Here is a 19190-nt window from a genome sequence, read left to right as displayed (position 1 = left end):
CAGTGGGTGAAATGCATTGATCCTTTGAGTAGTTGGATACATACTACTCAACTTTTACTACTCATATTTGGTCACATTTTAATCCCAAATTCAATGCATTTCCCTGGGATTTCATGTCTTTTGTTGAGATAAATACATGGCGTAACTACAAAGTGGAGGCGTAATATTTAAAATGTTTTTTGTACGTGTGAGAATCTGAAAAGCATCCAGCCCCTTTTTATTTCAATTGCAGCAGGAAATCTGTTGGAGTTTAAATCTCCCAGCGTCTGTACATGTAATGTCTGAAATGCTTTGACTGATGAGTGAGATTCTGTCGATGTGTGTTTGACAGCGAGGCAGAGATTTAGAGGAATCGAGACAGGAGTTTTATCAGAGTAAGCATTAGAGGTGGTATCAGAAAAAAGAAATTGAGGGTTAATGAAAGCTTTTTTTATTTACAAAATACGTTTGGTACATACATTTTGAAGTATTTTTAATTGGTCTATAGGTCTGGACTTTGATTAGGCCATTTTAGCACATGAAGGTGGTGTCATGAAGTGCGGTGTTGAGGTGGTGAGGCAGACGCAGCAGACCCAGGATACAGTGAGAAATGATGGTTTTAATAAGGAATCAAGTCAAAACGGTCCAAAAACACAGGCAGCACGACTGAGCGGAAGCCAGGGCTCAACGCCGGTAGCAACTGGTTTTACGTAAGGACAACACGAAGGACTGAGAGCACATTAGACGCCAAATGAGACGAGGACCCGACAAAGACACACAGGTGACACTAAATACACAGGAGGTAATTACGGGGACGAGAAACACCTGGGGACAATCAAAGGGAGGACAGGACAACACGAAGACTGAGGGACACAGAAAACTCTAAATAAATACACAGAAAAACACAGAACATGACAGGTGGTGTTTTTATTTATCCTCTGGCTGTTTGTTTAGAGTCATTGTCCTGCTGAAAGGTGAATTCTTTCCCTCAGTCTCACAGTTTTTTTATGGCCTCTGATTTTCTCCCAATATTTAGCTCCATCTATTCTCCCATCAGCCTGAGCCACCTTACTGATTTTACCACAGCATGATGCTTTCACTACTATGTTTCACATAGATTATGTGTTCAGGGTGATGAGCAGTGGTAGTTTTCTTCCTCATAAAGTGTTTTTTATTAAAAATGATTTTCATCTCCTCTCACAGTATACATGTTTGCTGTCTGATGGCTTTTAGCAAATGCATGACTTTGTTTCAACAATGACTATCTTCTTACTACTCTTTGCCCTGGAGTTCACATTGGGGTATCGCAGTAAAGGAGGCTGAACTCAAATGTGCACCAAAATCTGAAAAAAAGGCAAACAATACTTCTGCTAGCCTGCATTTAGAGGAAAAGAAAGCTTTTAAAATCTGATTAGCTTTTTTTTTTCTGAATTAGAATCTGTGCAGCTCTGTACATCCTCCTATGGTTCTCTCATAATGGAGCAGAAGACCTACCAATCCATCACTGTACTCTTACAGAGAATGCCCTTTTTCTCCCTTTTGTTGTTGTATTTCCCCCCACCCCCTCACATGAGCAGCTACCCCACTTCTTCCCATTCTGCTACACATAGAAGCTTAGAAACTGCAAAATCAGCAGACGTAGACAAATGTCGCGCGAGCACCTGGGCTACAGCGAGAAGACTTTGGATGGAAGTTACAGATCCGTCCTGAGGTCTGCGTCTCTCCTTACAGGCGCAAAAGACGAGCTCTCTGAGATGTCCAGGGCCATCTTTGTTTGTGCGTCATCGGCTCTTTTGTGGATGCATTCCCTGTTTGTACAGCCGAGAGGCCTCCCTGCAAACCTGCACGATCCCACGTGAAACTCCCCCTTCTGCAGAGAAGCTCGCCACTGTTAAGACGCAAACTGTCTTGTCAAACATCTGAGAGGTCTCCATTATCATCACAACAACCTTTTCCCTCTTGCTCTTGTCGTCCAAACTAAAGCGCATCTCTGTCACCAAGTACTTTCTCGCTCTGGAATGTTTTTCAGCCCTTGGAGAGCTCTTTCACGGGGAGCTGGAGAGGTATTGAGTGGGCTTGTGGACTGTGGCGGAGTAAAGATCGCTTAAATTAGTCCACCTCCTGCACAGATGCTTCCTTTATTCTGCCTTTCAGCCTCTCTCTGCCTGTTTAGCCTCTTAAATTGTTTGCAGCCAGGCTCAGGCCTTATTCCTACACAACCATCCATCTTCACTGTGAGAAAGAAAGACTTTCATCAATAAAGTCACGTGTTACTGGGTTTATTGCACATTGCAGATTTATGAGTCGCATACTTGCACAGACTAAGTCAACATTAATTGACAGGCGCTTTGGGAGCCTGTTTCCAAAGCCTATGGTGGCATCTGCTGGTTAGAGCAGTGAACTCAGGTTCTCCTTACTGTATCAGAGGGATTTTGACCTAAAACTTAAAAGCTGCTGTTTTCAGCACCTGAAAAGGTTTAGTTTCAATTGCAATATGCTTTAGCTTTCACAAAAACTCAAATAGAATGACAAAGCACAGATAGTGTCATATTTACACAACAGTGAGGAAATAAATGAACTCCTGAAAGCCCAACTGTTTTCATCTGCTTGATTTCACTCTGAATCGTAGTCAAGTCTTTTGAAATCAATTTGTAAAACATATTTTTAGTTTTCGTACAAACTAAAAATATGTTTGTACAAAACATATTTTGTACAAATATGCTTAGATTGCTATTGTACATGCGTGTTATCTTGTTTTATGGTTTATAGTACAGCACCTTGGGTCATTTAAATGTACTTCATAACACTCACATCATCAGCAGGTTTCTTTACTAATTGTAAACAATGACCAGCTATGGATATATTTTACCGATCAACAACATACAAACAAACAATTAAACTAGAGACTTTACACGTGGCTAAGCTGGCTTTAGCTGAAAACATCAAGTCAAGCTGCTCCCCTTCACTATATTTTTTTTAAGTTATGTGTTTGAAATATATCAACTGTAATGAAAAATCGAGTTAAATTTTGTAAACCTGTTTCCACAGATAGCACAAGCATCGACATCTAGACTTAATAAATGATATTTACATGGATGATTTCTGCATAAATATTACATTTCTCAACATTCAAACACAGACCCCAAAAAGACGTCACAAAATGACACATTTTTACACGGTTCCATTTTGGACTAGTTTATTTTTGAGAGATAAATGGAAATAGCATTTTCTTTTTTGACAAGTTGCACAAAGCAGCAGCAGATTTAAAGGGAAAAAAATTTTTTTAGACATAGTTGAAACCATATGTTTGTGTACTCTGTATAATGCTCTCAGGGACAAAAATCTTAGTTTTTTTGAGATGTCAAAAAGTGAAACAAAAAATTGAAGTATTTGGCTACTATGAAGATGTAAATTTTTGTTTTTGCAGTAAGGGAGACTGGTCTACTTTACAAAAATAGATGGTATCATGGGCAAAAAAAACATTTTGTGGAAATTTTGAAACAATATCCCTGGACAGCAGCCATGCAGTTCAAATTTAGGCACAAATAGGGCTTTCCAAGTGGACAACGACAGCAAGCATATCTCCAAATTAGCTGCAAAACTGGTTAATATCTGCCAGTTTTTTAAGACCTGATCTGAGTCCAATTAAAAATGTGTGGGTAGAGCTGAAAATGTGTGTATGAGCAAAGCAGCCTTTCGAAACAGACCCAGTTCTGCCAGGAGAAATGGGCCAGGCGTCCAGAAAGCTCTTGCGAGAATCTTGTGGAAGGACAACCGAGATGTTTGACCCAAGGCGTCACGTTTTTAAGGCAACTGCATCAATTGCTAAAAATAAGTATACTCTGTAAAGATGTGAATTTGAACAAAACAACAAGAAAGAAATCTCTCATTGTTCTTGCATTCACAAATTATACAATGCATGCAAACGTGCAGCTTCAACCTGTTGCTTGTTAGTTTTTTATTTCCATTCAACTCTTTTTAACTTCAGCAAAAATACTCGGTTTTTCTCTCGCTTATCTAAGAAAAACTTCAAAGCACCTTTTCATACACTACGCAAATTAAAACATGAATTTATTCCAATTAGTGGTCAAGACGTGGGATAGGGCTCTACTGAAGATCTGTAGCCAAAGGTAAAGTAGTATTTGAAGACGTGCTTGAACGTCTGATCTTTAAGGCCGTATAAAAGCGAGCTCAAAAACTTGGGGAAAATGATTAGCCCTGAAAAGAGCAGGTGATTGACGTAAAGAGCAACACCTGGGTCCAAGTTGAACAGGTCGCTGGAGTTTATCATGTTAAACAGGGTGGAGATGAGGTACAGGCACAGCTGGAGTGCGTGCAGGATCACGGTTTGATGTGCCACTTTGGCCCTGTAAGCGCAAGAAGAGCCGCACTTCACGGCCACCATGGTAGCGATGTAAGTGTAAATGATAATAACGGTAACCAGGACGAAATTTGCGACTGTGAAAACCTGGTTCACAATCACGTAAACCTGCAGTTGAAATACCGTCTTTTTCCTGCAGACCTGCTGAGCGGTGAGGCTTCTGTTGCCGAGGCTGAAAAACAGACAGAGCTGCGTGAAAGAGTCCAAAGAGGCCACGGTCCACATGACGGCGATGGCGCCACGCGTCACCCTGGAGGTTGCAATGGCGGCGTGCCTCAGAGGGAAGCAAATGGCAACGAACCTCTCCAATGACATGACAGCCAGGTTGATGGGGGACATCTTCACGGTGATGGCTGTGAACTGGATGACGAAAATGCAAACGCAAGTGATGATTCTGACCATGGTCAAAGCAAATATGTAGAGCAGCGTGGTCAGTAGGACCTGGAGGAAGTCGGAGAAGAGCAAATGCCCAAACAGGATGTAACGGGGTGACTCCAGAAGCAGGGGCTTTTTCACCAGGGCGAACAGCATGACGCTGTTGACGTACAAGAAAAAGAGGCATGGGAGCACAGTCAGCAGAACCCTGACAGGTACACGAATCTGGATCATGCTTGGACCTTCCGTACCGTTCATTCCTGTGGCTCCAGTCCAGTTTTCTGCAAATACAGGACAAACACACACACATCGCTCTGATCAACAACCAAAAAAAATGTCTGGGGGTTTTTACAACTGTTTTAGGGTTCTTTTGATGTGCTGAACCCAAAAGTCACGTTGGTTTTGCTCAATCAGGTCAACTTTCTAACTTGTCAAAATCAAAATGCATGACTTGTTCTCACATATGGATCGGTTTCTGGAGAATCCAGAAGGACATAAAAGAGATGGAGGATTTTGCACAATGAAGATGCAATGTTCAATCTGCATGCACTTACCTTATCACTGTTTATTATTCAATTTACAGAAATTCAAGTTTGTAATATTTAATCAATACACTCTGTTAGAAAACCATTTTTTTCTCCTAAAACTTGTTTTTGGAATGAGAAGTATTAACAGAAATGAACTGACAATGTCACAAAAATGTCATCAGTTTAGTCAGAAGATCATATTTCTCTAAATCATTCAATCCATAAACCCAGTAAACCCAGCACAAAACACAATTTAAACCCATATTCTGATACGAAACAAAATAAACAGTTCAGTTATTCATGCTCAGCTAAATGAAAACAAACTGTGTGTATGCTTTGGACAAATCACTTACTCCTCACTGGTTTGTCCTGACTCCTCTCCCGACGGTGATGTTTCGGAGAATAAATATAAGAAGAGAATCAGACTCCTTTTTTTTTGTTTTTTTAGATATAGGATGCTTTTCCTGACATCATCACTCCTCTGAATTTACCAGCCAATCAAATGTGGGTTTCATTGGTGTGATGAAATAGTTGCTCTGTTTTCAGTCACACTTTTGGATTATCCAACAAACGTGAACATCAGCCAACAATAACCTAAATAAACATAAAAGTTGTTTTAAAGTGATGGTTTTGATTATTATGGAGAAAAGAATCTCCACACAAACCTGTCTTGATGTAAAAAGATATTTTTTCCAAAGTACCTGCCCAACAGTGAATCAATTATTAAATTGATCAAGTCAGAGATGGTTTTGGAGGCGCGATACTCGAGGTATTTTTAGGTTTGAATGGCTTGATAACTGAACATGATGTTGGGACTGGACAGCCATGAGAACAAACTTAGTCATGGGAAAAAAACAAAACAAAAAAACCCCCATTTCTGTCAATTCAGTGATAAGAAATACTGCACGTTTGCTGCTTTCATGGTTTGGAGCGCAGAGGCGTAAGTTAACACAACTGGGTCACCAACAACACAATGAGCAGGAGCACAGCAGAAAATCTATGGCAAAATGTCTGACAAATAATCAGAGTTGCAAAAGTCTAGTTAAAGTCCAGAAGTCAGCATGTTGAAATGTCATAACCTTTTCAAAAGCAGTGCTGCGAAGAAGAGTTGGGCAAAGTTCCTCCACAATGATGTGAGTTGTATGAAAAACACCTTTAACTAAAGGTTGGCTTAAAGTCTTGTACCTGAGAAAGTTCAACAGGGCGTCAAACTCATTTTCACATTTAAAGGGCCGGTTACGGTGAAACGTATTGTTAAAACTACATATTAACAAACTGGTAAAGAGTTATAGCGTATGATGAGTATATCTTAAAATTTCATATTTAACATTCTTTCACATTGTAATTTGACACTATGCAAAAAACTGAATCGATTTTTATGATGTTCTTAAGCAGGGGTGTCCAAAGTGTGGCTTGGGGGCCGTTTGTGGCCCTTCGACTGAGTTTGTCTGGCCCCCAAAAGCAGTTTGAAAATTACAGCAATCTGATCCATCCGAATTGACTTTTTATTTTTAAATCAGGCTGAAATTATTACCATCCTTTCCTCATAATGGAAAAAGTTAGGCACAACACAAAGTGTTTGTCTTTTTATAAGTAGATCCACGTTTATACAGAGATTTTTACTGACTTTGCTACACCAAAATTTACTTTTATTTAATTTACTGAATTTGGCTAAATGTTGCAAACATTTTAAAAGAAAGCGACCCTAAAATCTGCTCTTATAACTGAGAATAAATTTGTCAAAAGAATTTGAAAACAATATTCTTTTCTTTTAATAAAGCAAATCTGCAAAACCCTTTTTAAAGTTTACAATCAACAATGAATAACCTCCATTTTCTACAAAAAATAATAAAAAAATTCAGTACTTTATTTGCTTTATTTTTCATTTCCATTTTTTTGGCCCACATGACAAAAAGCTTCGACACCCCTGCATTAGCGTATTGAGGGCCAGATATGGCCCGCAGGCCTCAAGTTTAACTTTAGAGATATGAAATAAGTTAATATCTTTTTATTTGTGTTTAAAGCTTCAAACTGCAGTGATTTCTGGGGTTTCAAAGGATTGTTTTAAGGTGTCGCCCCTCTAGATCTATCTGTGCAGTCCCAGCTTGTTTGGAAATGGATTTGGGCTTCCATGTTCAAACTGGATGACATAGCTGAGATAAGAGGTGAGAGCGTCTTTGTTTACAACTGGCTCCCACATGACCTACTCCAGGACCAGACACCAAAACTAGACAGATGAACCATCATGTCAGATTTGACCACAGGCTATTGCTTAAGTCAGTAAACTGTACAGACTGAGCAGAAAAGAAAAAGCAAAGTAGCAGAAACTGGGTTAACGACCTTCAGTTAAAAAGGGACAAAGGACTATGGGATCTGAGATGAAATCTTGGCCTGCACTTGATCCATATTAAACCTGCAGACACAAACATGGAACCAGTTTCCCTCTGGTGAAAAAATCATCTGTAGTGGTTCTGTAGAGTATGCAATGATAAACTGATTCCATAAATAAACCCATGAAAAATTAACTGTGGTCACAAATTGCCAACAAACATTCTTATTCATTTATTACAACTTTTCATTTCAATCACAATTTTGTGGGCTCCACATCCAGTTTTATTTTGATTATCCATTTATGCTTTCCATTTATTTTTTGTATATTGACGTGTGTGTGTTTTCAAACATCAATTTTGTCTAAATTTAGCCGATGCCAAACTAACATTTAAGCTGTTTCTTTAGTGACCACCATCTCTGAAAATGTTACAAATTCAAATCCTTCAAATGTGCTAAACATGTACAGCCCTGTAACTGAGCCTTGAGGCATGCCATATGCAATTAGTATGAACCTAGCTGGATTTGTGTTGGCTTATTCAGGTCATGTTGAATTATTTTACAAGAGGACGTATTCAAAGTAGGAATATTACCATAAGAGCCAAATAAGAGAGGCGAAACACATCTTGGGAGGATTTCATAAAGTTTTTATGTAAAGTAAGAGAAACCCATCACACTGTATGTCTCACTTTGAGTTATCTAAGAAGAGTTTAATGTGAAAAGTATTCTCTGGAAAGTCAAAAATGACAGCTAAAAAAACATTAGCCTCAGTAACCAACAAAACTAGTTCATAGATTCAAACTACAAAATATTCTCCAAGGCTGTTGCTCTTCAGAGGCTCGTTATGATTCATTAATTATTCACATGTTTTTATTTGACATACAAGACGTCCGTCATCATGCTAGTCCACAGAGGGACAATTAAAACCTGGTTTTGGTCCCCATAGTTTGACACTAGAACAAATAATATGTAATCTGCACTGAAGTTTACAAACATGCAAGTCCTAATTAAACAATAATTTACTTTTAATAATTTTGGCTGTTTGAAAATAATGAATGATAAAGTCATTAGAAGTACATTAGAGATCCAAGATATGAAACTAAACAGAAAGTTATCAACCCTTGTTTTAAGTGTACTTTTAAATTGTCAAATTAAAACTGCAATTACTACTTACCAAATTCTTCAACATTAACTTAAAAATGTAAACATTTTTAGACAGACCTCAACATGGCTACACTGATTTTATTTTCATTAAGCACATCCAATAAAGTGTTGAACATATTTTTATTGCATCCATTTTTAATCATTGCCATTATAGTTCAAACTAACACTTCAGAGACAAACATTAACAGTGAATTAATGATGCAGTCACTCAAAATAAAAACACTAAAACAAGAGCTTTACATTTCAGAGAATAGAAAAAATGGGAGTACAAAGAAAAATAATCAAATAGTGTTTAAAAGAAAACAAGGCAAAGCTGAAAGGCAAAAATATCTACAGAACAAAAGCAGCAAAACAACAACAACAATAATAATAATAATGTAATATTTTTCTTAAATAGCTTTCAAGTTCCACAATGACTGCAATGAATCTTGAAACATTTCTTCTACGCCTGCTGGCTTAATCAAGACAGGAAGTTAGCTGGAAAAAAAAGACAGTTAAAAAAAATAAGACATTATACACATATTTACAGTAAAGCTCAGATACTGTAAAACATTTACCATTGTCTATTTTTACATTTCAAACAAAAGCAATTGAGGTAGGAGCCTCAGCTTTTTCTCAGAATCAAAGTTGCTCTGTACAGAAAATCTAGCAAAAACACCTCAGTCCACAAAATCTGTGGTCAAGGCCGAACTGTCACTATAGATGTATTATTGACTGTCATTTCTTGAGACACTTTTAAAAAATCTGTTCAACATTACTCTAAATATGCAAGATTTCAAACCGACAATGTAGTTTGAATTTTTACTGCAGCAGAGGGAGGTGCTGGTGCTTGCAGTTTTCCACAAAATAAAATATTCACAAAAGATGCATTTTTTACGTCTTAAATTCTCCTTCAAAACGAAGTCCGTCTGGTGTAACTGTGCTTAGATTTGCTCCAGTCTTGATTTTGTGATTGGAGGGCCGAACAAAACCATTCAGAGGGAGAGAAGAGGCCCCAGGGCCTCACTTTGTCCTCTGCATGGCTTTGTTTTTGCCTCAGCAAGAGTAGCCTCTGTTCTCCACGGTCCACTGATGAATTTCTTCAAAGGTCCAATGAGGGCCAATAAGTCAGAACTACGATTCGTTGAGGTCATCAATAAAGTTGGCTACAATAAACATTCAGCCAGCATATAAACATCCTTGATGATTTCATCTGTTCAAATTGCTGTGATTCTAATTCCTGCATTCTGCATCTGTATGAGACTGTGTGGCTTTAAATCTGCAGCAGGATTTTAAACCAAACAAGGCGCCCGAGTCTCTAATGAGCCGGGTTATAAACGTTTTTCAAAGCTGTCAAAAGCCGACGAACGAGGCCTACAGGATGAAAACAGCAGCTTTGGACGCTTTATGTCAGTAGCAGAGCACACAAGGGAAGCTTAGGAGGCTGAACGAGGAGCTGCTGATGAGCCAGAACAGAAAAAGTTGTTTTTAAAGCTGCTGCATTTTCTGTGAGGTTCCAGAAGTTTTCTGACGTTTTTCCAGCATGTTTTCCTGATTAGCTGCCTTAAAAAGCCGACATTAACTTTGCTCTTTTTAAAATCAAATTTAAGTGGGCAGAGAATATAAACATATCTACAAAAGGATCAAACTGTAGCAAATAACTAATACTAGTTACTTTTAAAATTATAAGTCTGTTGGAGCTTATTAAGAATTAGATTAATTTATGTTTTGCTAATGTATTAATGTTAGGGTTAGGGATCTAAAGTTATGTGAATGGTAGATCTATTGTTACTTGTTTATTTATTTGTTTTGCTTAGACCCTCCTTGTCAGTCAGCCTCCTGCTGTGATTGATCTGATTGTTTGGTTAAGGAGTGAAACTCTTTTTCTACCACCAATTAAAGTTTATATTTACATTTTTTTGTAAGTCAACTCGGAGAATATTTCGGTTACTTTTATAAGTAAAGAAAGCTCACATTTTGAAACCAGAAAACTCTCCGCAGGTGATTTTTATTTTTGAGTGAGTCGAAAACCTCCTGCTTTTTTGATTTTTGGAAACTTGTTATCTTGCAAAACTGGCCGTAACAAAGTCTGTTATCACATCAGTCTTGTCATAGTTATTCTGAATATTTAGGTTCTTTTAATAGTAAACACATAATTTCATTTTACATATTTTCATCATGCAAAAGGGGACATATTATACATATAATTCATGCCTTAAAAGGAAAATGTTTGTTTGGCTGCTTGAAAAAAAATTAATAGAATAATCAATCCTGGATTTAATAATTGAAAAATAACAAAAAAACAAAGTTGACTTACCACAGAAATCCTTCTTTAAACTCAGTGAATTTGTGTCGGACCATAAATGTTGCTAGAGCATCTGCTACCTGACAAAAACGAACAAATAATGTGAATTTGAATGAAACAGCCTGAACTGGTTAAACAGAACAAACACACAAATAAGCCTTGTATATTTCAGAAATCATTAAACAGGTAAACGCTTACTTTCTCAGGTGCGTCCTCATGAACAGCATGGCCACACTGAGGGAGGACCTGCATCTGAAACTTCCCTGTGGACAGACATGTTTTATTTTAGCCAAACTCAACCAACAATACAGTTACAATAAAATCCGCAAGCCTCTTTTTACCTTGCATCTGTCCAATAGTGAGATCTTTGTCAAGCCGGTCCACTCCTGTAAAAACAGACAAATCAATAGAAACATCTCTTAGATTAATCACATAACTTGCTTTTAAAGAGGCAAAATACCCTGAAACTAAATTATATAAAAGATAAAAATGTAATAAAAGGAGAACAAACCTGCAAGAAGCAGCAGTTTTGGCACAGAACAGCTGAGAAAAAGGGCTGACAGACCTCTGAACCAACCATCCCAATATTTTTCCGTCTTTGACAGCTCCACTCGCCAGGTGTAGAAGCTTTCCTTTTTAACCTGGAGGGGAGAAATTATTTTTAACAAAACAATGGTTGCATAAAACAGAAAAATCACCAAGAAGAGACTGAACCTCTTGGTCGTCCTCCTTCATTCGTTTTTTGTTCAATTCTTCTGCTCCTTCTTCTTCCTCTTCCTCTATGATGCCCTCGCCGATGCTATTAGAAACACTTGGATTGCTGGCAGACTCCTCACATCTGCGCAAGTAAAAATAGAGAGAAGTCAAATACCCGTTACAGAAATTTATGAAGTACTGAATGTGTTAAAAAAAGAAGAAAAAAAACAGCTCAGTCCATACTTTTTCACTTGGCCTCCCATAGAAACTCGAGCAGATTCGATGTTTCTAATCTGACCGCTCTTCACGCTGAAAACAAACAAATAACTAACTTTAGGGAGTTTTTCTAAAGAGGATTCTTTGTGAATTTAATGGAATGTTTTGGGTCGCAGGATCAAGTTCTGCTTCAGCTTTATTTTGTAAAAATGTCTCAGATTTTCCTCCAAAATCCTCGGACTCTCAGTGGAATCCGTGACACTTCCAAAGTCAGCATGAGGTCATGGACATGCTCTTACACACCTCCCTTACCTTGAAGTAGGCCGCAACTTCTTACAACTCAAAACAATAAAACAGAGGAGATTATAGTTTAAATCCTAGTGCTTGTGACTTACCTCCACTCTATGGCATTCTCCAGAGACTTAAATGTCTTTGGCCGACTTCTGAGGAAATTCTGCATACTGTTCAGAGCGTCCATTGCTGTACCTAATGGAAAAGAATATATTTTATTTATACCCCCGTTTTCTATCTGCTAATAACAATAAGGTGTATTAAAATGGACAAATCAGTAAAAGCCAAGTTGTTAAAAGCAATAGTTTACCTTCTACGACGTCGATGACACAGAGACCCAGCAGCGATGGGACGAGGTTAGCACTGGCTGTGTGAACGGCGATGGCTCCACCCATACTGTGTCCGATCATCATGATCTCAGGGGGGTTCTCTCCGTACAATGCCTCCACCACTTTACCAACATCCCTTTAAAGAAAAGAGAAGAACTAAACATTAGGATTATTCAGAGATGTAGAGAAAACTATTATGCCATTAAGAAAATATGGAAAGAAATCAAATAGTTAAGATTGATCAACTCTAAATGATCAATTTAAACTTTAAAACACCTTTGAATTTCACTGACTGCATGTCCTGTACTGGTTGTTATGATTAATGGCTGGAACCTTATATCTGCTTGGATCCTCGGCGGTTTTAAGCAACTGATGCAAACAGGAAACTTTTCTCCGCTCAACACACTTCTTAAAAAAACTTACTTTGCCATGGTGTCTGCAGAGAGATCCTCTGGAGTTTTTACTTTAGTGTCTCCTGCAAAGAGTGACAGAAACAGGTTGCAGAGTGGTAAGACTTGCAATGACTAAAAATGCAAACCTAGTCAAAAATGGACAATTATGCCACCAAAACAAGAACAGCTCATTATAAAGAAATCATTGAAAATAAAACTATTGAATGACAAGCACAGTATGTTTTGTTCTCTATTATTTTCCAGTCATTTCTAGGCAAAAAAATATGTTTCGGTTTCCACATTTTTTTAAAACATCAGATCCCAACAGCTAATGAAATAACTGAACTCTCTAAGAAAGAAAAAAACCAACACTGACATATTCTGTAGCAGCTTAGATAATGAGGAGGCATTTTAAACTCAACTAAATCCACAAGAAACTTCCTGATCATAAGAACAGAGACATTAGTGCTAGTAAAAGCTGCTCCTGTGATCAGAATAGTACCTTTTTTCCCCTTTTTACACAGGAAATGTGTTGCTGTATTGATTTCTCCACACTGTTATGAATTACTTAGGGTGTAAAACAAGCTAAAGGTAAGGCTTATTTTACACATTTGACACATTTATGTTTAAAAGGACATTTCTATAGAATGTTTTCCATAATCAGTGTAACAAACCATGAGCTCGAAGGTCCATGGCAACCACCCTGCAGTTGATCCTGCTGCATATGACGGCCTATAAGAACACATGTAACAATGTCTCATCGTTTGCCCACCATGCTATTCTGTATTTAGGTATTTAAGACAGTCTATAACGGCAGCAGTGTTAATCAAACTCACAGTAAACACGGCCCAGGACAGCGCAGAATGGCCGCCTCCATGGAGCAGCAGCAGCACAGGACCGCTGGAGCCGCTGCAGTAAAGTCTGAAAATGTTCTGGGTGGTCAAGGACATAAAAACAAACGCTGTGCAAGTGATTAAACAAACAAAAAACAAAACAAGAACAGCCATGCAGTTACTTTGCTGTGAGAAAACAGGAAGCACTTCCACAGCTGTCTGCTCATCCTCAGCAATGCCTCCCTCTACAAACATTTGTGAGGAAAAAAAACAAAACAAAAAGCGTCCCTGTAAGGAGCTCAGTGAGTTAGTTATTTTCATGAAAATAACTAACTTATTTTCATGAGTTAGTTCATGAAAATAAGATATTCCACAGTCAGCTACTAGCGGGACCACAGCAACGTGGAAGCAATTAGGAACAACGGAAACTCAGCATGCTGTGGTGCAAAGTGTGCAGAATTATTCAGCAACTTTCTGGAGAGTAAACACACATATCACTCTAAACTTTCTGTTCCCTTCAGACTAGCTCAAGCAGCATGCAGGGTGTCTTATGGAAAAGGGTTTCATGCTGGAGCAGCTGAATACAGACATGACATCACCAAAATGGCCAAATGCAGTGGTGTCAAGACAACTGTCATGTTTCTCTGTTCGGCAATGTAAAGGATGAATCAGGGTTTACATAAGGATATATCTTTGCCGTTTTCATTCTCCACTTCAACATCTTCTATGGTTTCAAAGTACTGACTCCAGAGCAAGGGGGTGAAATCTCTCTTTCGTCCAGGTCTGTGTAAGAGAGAAACAAACACATTTTAAAAGAAACCTTCATTTGGCATACACGGATAATGTAGCCAAACTGGTAAAGCATTAAGATAGAAGATAAGACACTACAAGATGAACGAAGCTAACAATAGAACATGCTTTATGAACGATAAAGCATAAAGAACATGCTTTATGAACAAGAGGCAATGAAAACAACGACAAAATGAGGAACATAAATGTTCTAAAACTAAGCATAGCGTAAAAAACACAACAAAATGTGCATAAATATGGAGGTAAAAAAAGTGATGTTTGAAAGACAGAAGAAATGCAATTGTGACAATGATATGGAAACATTACAGTTGGACATAAATATCCAAAGAAACACATTCAACAGTCTGAACTTTAGTTAAGAAGAAGAAAACCAATAATTAAAAAAAAGTAAATAAAACAGCCAAACTACAATCTACAAAATTTCAAACAAGTGTTAAAGTTTATTCAGCCAAAAATACATGCATACATAATGCATAATCTACTCACAAATAAAATTTAACTTAAAATGTTAATTTATAAATTAAAGTGTCAAAAAAATCATGTGACTCATAGACAATTTCTTCAGACTAAAGAGGAAGGATAGATGAATACATACACAGATTATTTAATAAACAGACTGGTGATTAAACAAATGGATAACAAACAATGTTAGATAGATCTACAAAAATATGTAGCATGAGTGAATTGTGGATGAATAAACTGACAACAACTGGGTGAATAGATGACAGGACAAATTAAAAACAGATGGAGCAATAAGGAAATGAAGAAAAACTGATTATGAACAAACGCGTGGATAGATGACCTAATTATGAACAATAGACGGGCTATGAAAAAGCCTAGAAATACAATACGTATTTTACAATCCATTCATGTTTAGCATTAAATCAAATTTCCTCCTTTCAAAAAGAAACCCGGGAAAAACAGAAGGTGTTTAAATGTTTACAGGGTGACAGATCCAAACTGGTGCAGTGAGCCTGTGGGCTGAGGGAGGCGCAAACACTGCAGCTAGGCATGTAGGCAGCGAAGTGTCACCTACATGCAGATATAAACCTCAACACACCCTGTTATGGTTCTGATTTACCGTTTTACCAACAGATCCTGTCACCTACAATAGATTTATGAATGAAGAAAACAATAAATGACCCGAACGAATCGTGTTTCACAACAAACTAGAGCCGCGGTGAACTTAGCCTGGCTAACGCTACGAGCTAGGTCCAACTTTCGGGTGTGGAGACGCAACCGGGTCAGTTTGATAGTAGCTAAACTTAAACAGGACATTTAAACAGCGCGAAATCCGATGTAATAAGCTAGCTGGCTCACCCCATTTTCATCTTGGACCCGGACTGGAAACCACCTGCCATAGGGGGTCTGGATGCTAGCAGGTTCAAATGCAACTGCTTCTCCATGGAGTCAGCAAAGAGTTGGCTTGTGTCAGGAAATGTTTGTGATGGTCTTCCTCTTCTTTAGCCGCATATGATGTTTTTCTGACAGGAACACCGACTTTAATGACACATTACATGAGTTGCGCTGTTTAAATTAGCAACCAGCTAGCCCTCTTCTTCTCAGTGCGTTTCTTCGTCTTCTTTGTTTTCTTTCCCACCGTCATAAGAGAATAAGCTGGTGGAAGTTTTACTGCCCCCTACCGGTCATAAAATAAAAATAAAAATAAAAATACATAAAATAAAATAAAATAATAATAATTCTACAATATATATGTATATAGCAGAAGACAATCTGGGAATTAGTTTTTTTTGTGTGTAATCATCAGAAATAATGATTAGCTAAGTATGTAATATTGCATTTCAATTTATTTATTTAGTTTTTGTTTTTACTGAAAAGTTGTTATAAACCATCAGTGGGTCCTTAAGAGATACATTCTAATGGCTGCATTGACAAAGATGTTCACTTTGTCAATGCAAAGTGACAAAGTAGACTAAAAACCTTATCCACATTTTTAGTCTATGGGCCGGCATGTTTGATATACAGTAGATCCTCTAATAACACTTAAAATCACACACAGTGTTAAATTAGATTTTATTCATTTTTATATGTATATAACAGAGCTTTAAAATTAGACACTGTATCCTTTACTTGCATGGATGAGCTGCTATGAGTAGAAAGCAGATAAAACTTTTTTTTGTTAAAACTAACACAGGTGCTGCTCATGTGTTCTTTAATTACACGCTTTAATATAGAAAACCACAGTGGTGACAGAAAAAATTATTCAGAACAACACAGTGTCTATTAGTTAGTAAAATGTGGCTTTACGACAAAGGCTTCTTGGATTTTTTATTAGGAAAAAAAATATTCAAAAGCAGAGATCAGCTGTTTTCCACAATTATTTGTATTGGTCTATAAAAATTATATATTTTTATATATTGGTATATAAATTATATATATATATGAGCAGTTTGAGGGGTATTAATACTTTTTTAGTAAGGCACTTTGTAGTATTTTGAGAATTATTCGACATATCTTTCCAACTTTGAACACAAGATGGCGGTATAATATTCCGGCAATCAACTTCAGCTCCGTTTTATAGAAAACACTTTGTGGGCTATGGTGTAGATTTTTTGTTTTGATTATTGTTTAGTTCAACATGCAACTGTGTTTTTAAGGCAAAATAGAGATACGTTGATCAAATATAACAGACTGAGGGTTTTAAAAGTGCGGTGATAATGGTAAGATTGTGAAGGAAAACTCGTACTGCAGTAAATGAAATGAAAACTTTTAAATTAATTTAGATTAAAAATAATGTCATAGCTTATGTTTTGCACAAGAAATTGCCTATGTGTAGCAAATGACAGACATTTTTGTTTAGTCTGAATGGAAAATGTACAAACCCTATCCACGTTTTTAGACACAAAGATTCTGAAATATAAACAACACAAGCAAAACGTTTTGCAGACATCAAGATCTGTGAGCTGAAAGTCATTATTTACATATTTAGTACAAAATCATGGTTTTGTTGTGTTCAAAAGATTCATTCATGTGGTCTTTCTGACTTATTTAGATCTTGTTCCAACTTCATACATATTCTCCTGGTACCACGTTGCTATCCCAGAACAGCAACGTGGTTTTTCTTTATTTACCAAAGACTGATAAAATCGGAAATTATGACTGGATAAATAACATCAGACTGTTTTTCCAATTATTTGACAATCTGTTTTACTGTGGATGTAAGTAAAGCTTGCATCTACAAAACATTCAAAACTTGTTAAAGTTACAAATTTGGACTTAATTTGGAGTAACTTTATCAAAGTTATGCAGTCAACACATTTTAAAATTTATTTATTCTGTCTCGGATTGACGGCAACACATCACAGCCCAGGGAATATTGAGGGTTGGGGTAATTGAGTTCTGTGGGAGAAGGTTCAGGGTTGCATAATGGAAACAAGCCATTGGTAAACAAGTTTCTGCACTGGAGACTCTCATCAATATCACTGGAAGGAGAAGCAAAGTGACTCAGAAAAATCTGTTTCTAAACTGTTGCAATATTCCAAAAATCTGTGAAAAAAGACTGACAGAAACTGCCTAAAGAGATCACTTTTCTCCTGGCGTGTCCCCGTTGGCTCCAGGTAAAGTTTAGAATGGAATTAAAAAGTCTGCATGCAAACTCGCAGTGACCTGCTTTGTATTTACGAGCTTCACTTACTCAAAGGGAAGGCAGAACCTTTCAGGTGTGCAAATAGTTCACTCTTCATGGTCTCCTGCTGAGTGATGACGCATACTCAGTATTTTGATGTTACTGATCCCCCATTTAATATTTAAAAACTATGCGGCGTGGTTGTCAGAAACGTTCACACTCCAGTTAAAATACTAGCTTTTTGTAAACAAAAATACATTTATTGATACAATGATTTATGAAAATCAGGTAGGATTTAGTCATGATTGTGGTGGGGTGTTGTTAAAAAAATGTTTTTTTAAATTACATCTAAATTACAGCAACAGTATTTAATTGTTAAATGTCATGATAATAACTCTAGATACGTTTACTGTGCTCTTTGTTTCTTGAAGCAACTCAATATCGCAAAATATTTAGCCAGTTTATCAGCTTAGATCAGCTTTCCTGCTCCTCGAATAAGAACGTTGTAAAGCAAAAGCCACCATCCTAACTCATCAAAAACAATGAACAAACTGCTGAGTCATTCCTGGTACGTAGGTCCATCTGCTGTGTCAGTAAAACAGCTCTTCATCCATGATTCGAAACACCTTATGTCACAAACGCTTTTATTGAAAATGAATTGGTACTAAAGAACTAATGAAGAGTTGGAATGGTTTAGATTTCTAACGATCAGAAAGATGATGCATTCTACTCCGTCAAATGACAACCAAAACAATTAGGGCAAGGTTCACATTCAAACGGGTGTGTGGATGAAAAAATAAAGTTCTCCCTGCCAAGGCCCTGTGTCCCACTAACCTTTAAGTGACGCAGTTATCCTATTAGAGGAGCAGTGTTATGATCTTTATTTATAGAGCAATGGAAATGATCTCTTTCTCAGAAGCGAATCATGTTTGTGGCATTCAGAGTGCCAGGAGTCTGAATGCTTAGTCTCGTTTCATGAGGCTGCAAGGGAGGGAAGTG

The 19190-nt window shown here is 37.4% G+C and overlaps 2 protein-coding genes across 3 annotated transcripts; both read right to left on the bottom strand.

Moving 5' to 3' along the window:
• Nucleotides 1–890: 890 nt before the first annotated feature.
• LOC114152568 (odorant receptor 131-2-like) lies at nucleotides 891–7011 on the bottom strand. 2 transcript variants are annotated; one of them, XM_028030496.1, is made up of 2 exons: nucleotides 4987–7011; nucleotides 891–4895 (listed from the first exon to the last, which is right to left on the bottom strand). In XM_028030496.1, exons 1-2 carry the CDS (start codon nucleotides 5043–5045, stop codon nucleotides 4067–4069), a joined length of 888 nt encoding a protein of 295 aa, XP_027886297.1. In that variant the 5' UTR covers nucleotides 5046–7011; the 3' UTR covers nucleotides 891–4066. The 2 variants fall into 2 exon arrangements, with proteins under 2 accessions (XP_027886297.1, XP_027886296.1); XM_028030495.1 differs by having other exon boundaries at nucleotides 891–7007.
• A 1844-nt stretch (nucleotides 7012–8855) lies between these two features.
• ppme1 (protein phosphatase methylesterase 1) lies at nucleotides 8856–16223 on the bottom strand. Its single transcript, XM_028032168.1, has 14 exons — nucleotides 15926–16223; nucleotides 14485–14578; nucleotides 13799–13891; nucleotides 13637–13694; nucleotides 12994–13045; nucleotides 12552–12706; nucleotides 12346–12436; nucleotides 11978–12043; nucleotides 11753–11876; nucleotides 11550–11679; nucleotides 11380–11424; nucleotides 11237–11301; nucleotides 11051–11118; nucleotides 8856–9231 (listed from the first exon to the last, which is right to left on the bottom strand). The coding sequence occupies exons 1-14, from the start codon at nucleotides 16009–16011 to the stop codon at nucleotides 9228–9230; spliced, it is 1131 nt and encodes a 376-aa protein (XP_027887969.1). The 5' UTR covers nucleotides 16012–16223; the 3' UTR covers nucleotides 8856–9227.
• Between the last annotated feature and the right edge of the window lie 2967 nt (nucleotides 16224–19190).

The sequence above is a fragment of the Xiphophorus couchianus genome, chromosome 11 (genome assembly GCF_001444195.1).
Source record: "Xiphophorus couchianus chromosome 11, X_couchianus-1.0, whole genome shotgun sequence".
In the NCBI taxonomy this organism is placed as follows: domain Eukaryota; kingdom Metazoa; phylum Chordata; class Actinopteri; order Cyprinodontiformes; family Poeciliidae; genus Xiphophorus; species Xiphophorus couchianus.
Note: the sequence above shows the minus strand (reverse complement) of the source record. Positions and strands in the feature narration are given on the sequence as shown.